General features: G+C 35.3%; 2 protein-coding genes across 2 annotated transcripts; both read right to left on the minus strand.

The window, feature by feature from the left end:
• Positions 1-5,585: 5,585 nt before the first annotated feature.
• On the minus strand, positions 5,586-6,047 carry LOC148771535 (uncharacterized). The gene has a single exon (XM_088815101.1). The coding sequence runs from the start codon at positions 6,045-6,047 to the stop codon at positions 5,586-5,588; it is 462 nt and encodes a 153-aa protein (XP_088671227.1).
• A 2,255-nt stretch (positions 6,048-8,302) lies between these two features.
• On the minus strand, positions 8,303-9,657 carry LOC148771536 (uncharacterized). Its single transcript, XM_088815102.1, has 4 exons — positions 9,123-9,657; positions 8,782-9,011; positions 8,433-8,643; positions 8,303-8,379 (listed from the first exon to the last, which is right to left on the minus strand). Exons 1-4 carry the CDS (start codon positions 9,655-9,657, stop codon positions 8,303-8,305), a joined length of 1,053 nt encoding a protein of 350 aa, XP_088671228.1.
• Positions 9,658-9,867: the final 210 nt, after the last annotated feature.

Raw genomic sequence — 9,867 nt, forward strand, 5'->3', positions numbered from 1 at the left:
TTACATTAGTGATAAGTTGGTGATTTTTAGCTTCCGTCCATGATGCAGACATTCAGGGATGAAGATGGTGAAGATGGGCTGATTTTTGGATATTTGCATTTCTGCCCTCAGTTTTTTGTTTTTTGCACTTTCACCCCTAGATGGGGTCTTTATTGCAATTTCAAAAGTTTCTGAGGGAATCCTGCCGGCTTGCCCTGCTATTCCTGCATAATTACTACAATGGAAGTGTAAATTTGTCGAGCTAGCTCGAGCCTAAAATTTTGAAACTCAAACTCACCAACAAGGCTCGTGAGTCGGCTCCCCGGTTGAACACCTAGAAGTTTGAATTTGAATTTTAATTATTGTTATTAATATTTTTATATATTTATATTAAAAAATATCAAGTACTACTACTACTACTACTTCTACTACTATTATTAATATTATTATTATTATTATTATTATTATTATTATTATTATTATTATTATTATTATTATTATTATTATTATTATTATTATTATTATTATTATTATTATTATTATTATTATTATTATTATTATTATTATTATTATTATTATTATTATTATTATTATTATTATTATTATTATTATTATTATTATTATTATTATTATTATTATTATTATTATTATTATTATTATTATTATTATTATTATTATTATTATTATTATTATTATTATTATTATTATTATTATTATTATTATTAATAATATTATTAATATTATTAATATTATTATTATTATTATTATTATTATTATTATTATTATTATTATTATTATTATTATTATTATTATTATTATTATTATTATTATTATTATTATTATTATTATTATTATTATTATTATTATTATTATTATTATTTAAAACAATTATAAATTGAGATATGTAAAAAAGTTTATCTTTTATTTTTAAATATTATTATTAACATTTTATTAATATGCTATATAGCATATTGCTTGATACATTATATTTTAATTCTTTTTTAAGCACTATAAAATTGAATCTAGCATATTGGGAAAAAAAAAATAATCAAGTGAATTGTCAATCATAAAATAAAAGAGTGAAGACAATTGAATTAACAAATCAATTGTTAATTACGTATCACTAATAACTACCATCCCCCACTACTCCTAGTCTCCTACGGCAAATCAATAGTTTTTTATGCTATGTCTTTGTATCCAATACACATTGTATATATGTGGTGAGGGGAATTTCTTATTTAAAATAAAAAAAACTGATATATTGTCGTTTGTTTCCAGAGGTATCAATTTATACATGAAAACCATTTCTTCCAAAATGACCAAACCATATCTTATCTCGTCCCTTAGCTGTCAAAACTATTTGCACATATTAGCGTCTTCTTAGTTATGGTAAAAAAAAAATTATGTGCTTAGAACCTGAATGAAATTCAATATGTTTATTTAGCTAACCGAATAGATATGACTTATTTTTTCTTGTACAGCAATCTCCATCGTGAAATCGAGCAAGCAGAATCTGGTGTTTGATCATCAAGACGCGAATTTGTATCTTCTAGGCGTAGTATGTAAGTATGTGTTTATTAGTATCTGAAACATTATTAAATTTAAACTGTTGAATGTTGTACATGCTACAAGTCTCCGAAAAGTTTGTATTTCATTGACATGAAAATTTAAACATGCTTCAGGAAAACTGATTTGTATATCTTTGCAAATAATATGGTAAGAAGCATATATATGATAATAGGAAGTATGCACTTCTTGTATTAATTTTAAGCCTAGAATGTTGTGATTTTGACTGCGTTTATGATATAGATTACTAAATGGTGATGAGTTCCGTAGATGAATGCATAGGAATTCATTAGTTTATAAATTTTACAGTGCTTGTATTGGACTTTATAGCATGATTTTGTAGCACTTCAATCATTTAAATTGCTAAAATCATGCACTTGCCACTTAATTATTCTCAGTTTTATATTATTTTTATTTGATATATAGTCGTGTCATTTTTTTTCATTGGTTATGTATGTTTTTTTTCCATATAATTATTGGCAGTTGGATATTTACGTGTATTTTTTTATAGATTATTTTCATGATTATCGGCAGGATGGATAAAGGAAATGTAAACTACCGAAAGTCTAGAACAAGGGGACATGTACAGAGGACAAATACGTAGTGAATGAAACATTTAGGCTATGATACGATCATTTTGGCTTGTTAAGATTCTTTTTACATTATTTTGTTAAGATTATATGTTTTGGAATGTATGCTCATATTGAAACTATTGAGAATCATACCCGTGTGATGATCTATTTAGATTTACATTCTTATTGGGATTTTCTTAGTTCTTTTAATGTTGTTATTTTGTGGATGATTAAATTTGAATATTAATCAAATATGGAACATATTATACAAAAGGTAATAAATAAATTTCATAGTTATTATTTTAATGATTTGTGACGGAAATGTGACTGTTAGATGACGGAATACAATTTATTTAGTAAAACGATTGTGAGGGATTTGTGACAGGATGTTGTGTGACAAGTATGTTGTGACGGCGTTTGTGTGACCGATATGTGTGACGGACATTGGTGACCGATATTGTGTGACATTTGTGATCGATATTAGGTGACGGACATTGGTGACGGACATTTGTGATCGATATTATGTAACGGACATTGGTGACGAATATGTGTCACGCCATGTGTGACAGATTGTGTGACGGGAATTGGTGACAGTATTGGGTGACGGACACTGATAACTGGTATTGGTGACGGACAATTGTAACATGTAGTTTGCGACGGAACATTGGTGACGGTTTTATGACAGGTGTGACGGATAAATAATAATGTGGCCTCTTAATATCCAAAAAAAGAATCGGACGGCAAAACTTAAATCCGGACAGACAAGCACCAAAACTGAAGAAACAACGATTGAACGAGTTATGCTTCCCATCAACTTCTAGGTGAAACACACTGTCTGGATTGCAACGCCCAACTTCTTCAAAATACGCTTTGAGGTACGAATAAGATATTCCATCGTCTCCAAACACAAAACTTTGACTAGATTCCATAGCTCTCCATGCTGTGTTCTAGCTAATATCAATCCCATAATTCTTTTTTGCGTCATGAATAACGTCGTTAGCACACCTCAACGGCTTATTCAGAATGTCCTCCACGATTAAATCAGCTACGAGCTTAACGCCCATTTTTACCTTCTTGACAGCACTAAATGCCGACTCACACGTGTGATGTTTCTCATATGTGCGAATAATACAATATTCGGTTGAAGGTTGAATTGTAGCATGAATTCTCCACAAACAATTTTTCTCCTGTCTAAGCTTACAAACTGCAGTCACTCTCTTCGTATCGTTTTTGATAAAATCAAATCCAAATCCAAGCTCATACGCAAACTTAGCCAAACATATTCTAAATTCTGAACGTCCCCCACGGAAAACTTGTCCAACATCGGTTATCAGATTTATCCAATGTGAGCTAAGCAAAGTCTTTCAGGGGGCAATGCCACGTAATGTGTTGCATGGGGGATTAACTGCTGCTTCAATTGCAGCGACAGGTAACACACTCGATGAACCTACCATAGAGCTGTAACTAGTATCAGACGTACTAAGATATGCATGAACTTGCTTCACAACAATTTCAATCCTTTGAATCGACCATTGTTCCACAATAATAAATAACCCTTTTACATCTTCATCATCATCATCATTGATTGAAAAAACACCAATCTCAGGGACAGAGTACGATAATGACATGTTATCAACACTTAAAGAATTCCATCTTGAACAAACAAAATGCACAAGATTGGAAAAACTCATTCCTCTTGTAAAATCTGTGATCGAACAAAATGCACCATATCTCAACAACAACACAATAGAACTAGTCATCCTGCAATTTCATATAAAACATATTTATACTGTTAATAACAGTCACATTACTAATACATCAAGTAAATCTGTGTGTGCATTCAATTATACTGCCAATGGCAGTACCATTATATAAACACTTGCAAACAAACATAGGAAAACATAATTACACTGCTAATAACAGTCACATTACTAATACATCAAGTAAATCAGCATATACATTCAATTATACTGCCAATGGCATCAACATTATATAAACGCTTTCAAAAAGAAAAACATAACAAAACATAATTATACTGCTAAATGAAAGTCAAAATACATTAACAACCAGCGAAATAAACATACACATGCAATTATACTGCCAATCGCAACAACGTTGTATAAAAACTTCAAAAAAAAAAGATAGCGTGAAAACAAAAAGACACAACAAACAAAAAAACACATTTTTGTAAACAATACATCATGGTGTTCAATTTACTACAATTCAAACTATACATATAGCGATGTTGACATTTGTAACTTAAAAAAACATTCGCTTGGAGATAAAAAAAATTGACACACCTTCCTTGAAAATAATAATTCAGCAGATATAATCGGCGGTAAAAGCTGGACACGACGGCCGGCGAGAACCGACGCGAAACAGCTAGATGTTGTTGGTTAAAATACCTTCACGCAAGTGCACGTATCGTACAAGTAATATAGTGGACTAAAAGTCCAGATATCGAACCAACATGGAATATTTAATTATCTAATCCTAGACGCTAAATTCTACCAATTGCTGTCAAGGCCACCCTACACAGTCGACTTTGGAGAGAATTAACTAAATTAAAAATAAATTAAAAAGCAAATTAAACAGACAATAGCACGAAAGCAATTAAAAACGAAGGTTAAATCAGAGTAAACAAGCTTAGGATTTTATTTTTCCCCCTATGTGATTATTATTCCCTCAATTCCTTCAAGCATGCAAATAATTAACCCCGATCATTAACCTGAGATGCTAAAATAATCATAACCCGCTTCCGCGTGTATTACGATTCTAATACTCTAGATTCAATTACTATCTTCATATGCAATTAATTCTAGAACACAACATTAAACACAAATCTCAATAATGGCTACCTAAGAGATTAACTATATTCCTATGTTAATACCGCAAATGGTCTTCTACCACAGTTCTAATTATAAACCCGATCGTCCGATTCATGCGATTAACAATAACATAAAAGCACAAAAGGTGATCAAATTCATGCACTTAATAAAACAAGTAGAAGAAATAATCCGGAATTAAAACTTGCATAAAATCATAGAAAAGGGTTCATAAATCCCTCATAGGGTTCCAAATAAAATCCTAGAAATAAGAAAATTAGCTACTCGTGATTAAAGGAAAAACGCAAATAAAATAAGTCATAAACGATAAATCTATGCTTAGAGTCTTCGAATTCTTTGTCTTCGTTATTGCTTTGTTGCTCTTGAAATTGCGTAAAAAAAAACAAATCCCCAATTGTGTGCTTGGCTTGGTCTTATATAGGGTGAAGAACTTGGGAAAGAAGGCAGTTTCCTTGTGCAATTAAAATCCCTTTACTGCGCTGCCTCGGGGTCTCGGACGGCCGTCCCACAATTTGAACTACGAAAAAAAAATATAAAGAAAACTACGAAAACAATAAAGCTTGGGTTGCCTCCCGAGAAGCGCTAAGTTTAAAGTCTTCAGCCGGACGTTGCTTCTTGCTCTTCAAGCAAAGGTGATCATGGCCACTTGGCGTTCGCCACCATCTCCCCAATAGTGTTTGAGTCGATTCCCATTTACTTTGAATACTCGTTCCGATTCACGGTCCTTGATTTCTATAGCTACATGTGGAAAGACTTGTTGGACTATGAACGGCCCCGACCATCTTGATTTAAGCTTTCCCGGAAATAACCGAAGCCGTGAATTGAAAAAGAGGACTTCTTGCCCTTTTTGAAATTGACGGTGCAAGATGTTGTTGTCGTGCCACTTTTTGACTTTGTCTTTGTATAACCAATTGCTCTCGTACGCTTGCTCTCGTAACTCGTCCAACTCGTTGAGTTGCAATAACCTTATTTCCTTGCATTCTTTGTAATCGAAATTCATCTTTTTTAGCGCCCAATAAGAACAATGCTCCAATTCCAACGGTAAGTGGCATGCTTTACCAAACACCGCACGGTAAGGGGTCATTCCCAATGGCGTTTTAAAAGCTGTGCGATATGCTCATAGTGCATCGTCGAGTTTTTTCGACCAATCCTTTCTTGTTGGGCCGACCACTTTTTCCAAGATATTCTTGATTTCGCAGTTCGTAACTTCGGCTTGCCCATTCGTTTGTGGATGATACGCGAGTGCAACCTTCTGCTTTACGCCATACATGCCCATCAAGTTGTCAAATTGCTTATTGAAGAAATGCGATCCACCATCACTAATAATTGCCCGTGGTGCTCCAAACCTAGTGAAAATCTGTTTCTTCAAGAAAGCACACACTACAGATGCATCATTAGTAGGGGTGGCTATTGCCTCTACCCACTTAGTAACGTAATCGACGGCCACTAAGATGTATTGGTTATTGAATGAAGGGACAAAAGGTCCCATAAAGTCAATACCCCAAACATCAAAAGGCTCGACTTCGATCATCGTGTTCAATGGGAGTTCGTGGCGAGCCGAAATATTGCCCGTGCGTTGGCACCGATCACAAGTAATAGCGAATTTATACGAATCTTTAAAAAGAGTGGGCAAAAAAAAACCTGATTGAAGAACCTTACGTGCTGTTCTTTCGCCCCCATAATGTCCTCCATAATCCGAACCATGGCAATGAAAGAGTATGTCTTGCTGCTCATGTTCCGGGACACATCTTCGCACCAACAAATCACTGCATTGTCTAAAAAGAAAAGGCTTTTCCCAAAAATAAAATTTAACATCATGCAAAAATTTCCTCTTTTGATGATAGTTAAGATTCGGTGGAAGCACTTGACTAACCAAATAATTCACATAATCGGCAAACCAAGGTACCTTATTATCAAAAGCAAGCAACTGTTCATCAGGAAAATTTTCGTTAATGCAAATTCTATCGCTTTTGTCTATATCTTTCTCAAGTCGAGATAGATGATCGGCTATTTGATTTTCACTACCCTTTCGATCACGAATTTCCATGTCAACTTCTTGCAACATTAAAATCCACCTAATGAGTCTAGGTTTTGCATCCTTTTTAGTAAACAAGTATTTGAGGGTAGCGTGATCAGTAAAAACAACAACTTTGGTTCCTAACAAGTAAGAGCGAAATTTTTCAAAAGCAAAAACAACAGCCAATAACTCTTTTTCCGTAGTGGTGTAATTAAATTGTGCATCATTAAGAGTTTTACTAGCATAATAAATTGATCGAAAAATTTTCTGTTTCCGTTGACCTAAAACGGCGCCAACCGCAAAATCACTAGCATCGCATATAAGCTCAAACTGTTCGTCCCAATTCGGTACACAAATAATAGGAGCGGATACTAACCTTTGTTTAAGCTCGTTGAAAGCTTGAAGACACTCACCATCAAAATTGAATTTTGTCTCCTTCTCAAGTAGGTTACAAAGGGGCTTGGCAACTTTTGAAATATCTTTGATAAAACGCCGATAAAAGCCCGCATGTCCAAGAAAAATCCTAATTCCTTTGACCGAAATAGGTGGCGGAAGATTTTCAATTGTGGAAATCTTTGCTTTGTCCACTTCCAAGCCTTCTCGCGAGATTTTATGCCCAAGCACAATTCCTTCATGCACCATGAAGTGGCACTTCTCCCAATTTAGCACCAAGTTGGTTTCTTCACACCTACGCAAAACCTTAGCCAACATGCAAAGACAAGTGTCAAAAGTATCACCGAAAATAGAGAAGTCATCCATAAATACTTCTAAACCGTTCTCTACCATATCGGTGAAAATAGCCATCATGCACCGCTGAAAAGTAGCAGGTGCATTGCATAAACCAAGTGGGCATGCGTTTAAATGCAAAAGTACCATAAGGGCATGTAAATGTGGTTTTGTGTTGATCATCCGGTGCAATGGCTATTTGATTATATCCCGAATATCCATCTAAAAAACAATAAAATTATTTACCTGCCAATGTATCAATCATTTGATCAATAAAAGGTAAAGGAAAGTGATCCTTTTTAGTGGCTTTATTTAATTTCCTATAATCCATGCAAATTCGCCAACCCGTTGTTGTTCTAGATGGAATTAATTCATTATTTCCATTACGGATAACTGTCATACCTCCTTTCTTAGGAACACATTGAACGGGGCTTACCCATGCGCTATAAGAAATCGGATAAATAATACCTGCGTCAAGCCACTTGAGAATTTCCTTCTTGACTACCTCTTTCATGATGGGGTTGAGACGCCTTTGCTGCTCTACTGACGGATGTAGTTGATCATCCAAGATGATTTTGTGCATACACAATGAAGGGCTAATTCCCTTGATATCCGCAATTTTCCATCCAAGCGCCAACTTGTGTTCCCGTAGTACTACCAATAGCCTTTATTCCTGCAAAGTAGATAGAGATTGTGAGATAATTACCGGCAAAGTATCATTCTTACCGAGGTAGGCATATTTGACGTGTGCGGGTAATTCTTTCATCTCAAGCTGTGCTGGTTCCTCCAATGACGTTTTGAATGCCTTGGTGGTGGTAAGGGTGGCCAAATCCAAATTTTCAAACTTTTGTCGAGCGAGAAAGTCGCCGGAATCTAACCAACAAATTTGCTCCTCCACTCTTTCATCTCCACAATCGTTACCTACAACCAAAGATGCCTCCAAAGAATCCAAGAGTAACGAATAAAAATTTTCAAAAGAACAAGACTCCACTAAATCAATAGAAAAACACTCATTAGAATTGTGCAGACGCTTAATTGCATTAAAAACGTTAAATTTAATAGTTTGGTCATGCACCGTCATGGTGAGATCCCCACTAGCACAATCAATAACAGTACGTGAAGTAGCTAAAAACGGCCTTCCCAAAATAATTGGGATTTCTCTATCTTCATCCATATCAAGAATCACAAAATCAGCAGGAAGAATAAATTCGTCAACCTTCACTAAGACATCTTCTAAAACCCCCTTTGGGTAGACTAGAGACCTATCGGCTAATTGGAGTGTTATAGCCGTTGGTTCAATTTCACCTAACCCAAGACTCTTATATGTAGAAAAAGGCATAAGGTTGATGCTAGCCCCTAAATCAATGAGTGATCGAAAAAATTTATCTCCTGTTGTACAAGGGATAGTAAACTTACCTGGGTCGCCGAGTTTTTGAGGGAGAGGTCTCGTAAGGATTGCACTACACTGTTCGGTGAGTTGAATCATTTCGTTTCCTTGCAATTTCCGTCCCTTGGTTACGAGTTCTTTGACAAACTTCACCCACTTTGGCATTTGTTGGAGTGCTTCCATGAGAGGGATATTGATACGGATTTCCTTCATCTTGTCAACAAAGCTTTGGTATTCGGCATTTAACTTCGGTGGTTGGAAACTTTGTGGGTATGGAATGGGAGGAGCCGGTGTAACCTTTGCCCTTGAAGTTTCGCCTTGAACGTTTGTGTCCTCTTCCGCCGCCTCGGTCGCCTTTGTTTTTCCATTATTTGTCTCCTTTCTAGGGGCTTCTTCCAATTGTCGTCCGTTACGTAGGCTCACCGCTTGTACTTGCTCGTTTTGCCTTTTTCTTGGGTCCTCCGTGTTTGATGGCAATGCTCCTTGCGGACGGTTCTCTTGATTCAAAGCAAATTGAGAGAATTGATTCTCCAAGTTCCGCAACGAGGCTTGGGTAGCGGTCATGAATTGGGCCAATATCTCATCCGTCTTTGATTTTTGGGCCGGTGGATTGTTGCCTTGATAGCTTTGTTGAGGAGGGGCTTGATTTTGGAATTGACCTTGAGGTCTTCGATACCCTTGGCCTTGTTGATTTCCTCCATATTGTCCTTGTGATATCCACTCTTGATTTTGGAATTGGCGAGGCGCATTATTGACGTAGTTGAGCGATTCCAC

Source organism: Erythranthe guttata, chromosome 3 (genome assembly GCF_056151865.1).
Source record: "Erythranthe guttata isolate IM_541 chromosome 3, IM_541, whole genome shotgun sequence".
Classification (NCBI taxonomy): domain Eukaryota; kingdom Viridiplantae; phylum Streptophyta; class Magnoliopsida; order Lamiales; family Phrymaceae; genus Erythranthe; species Erythranthe guttata.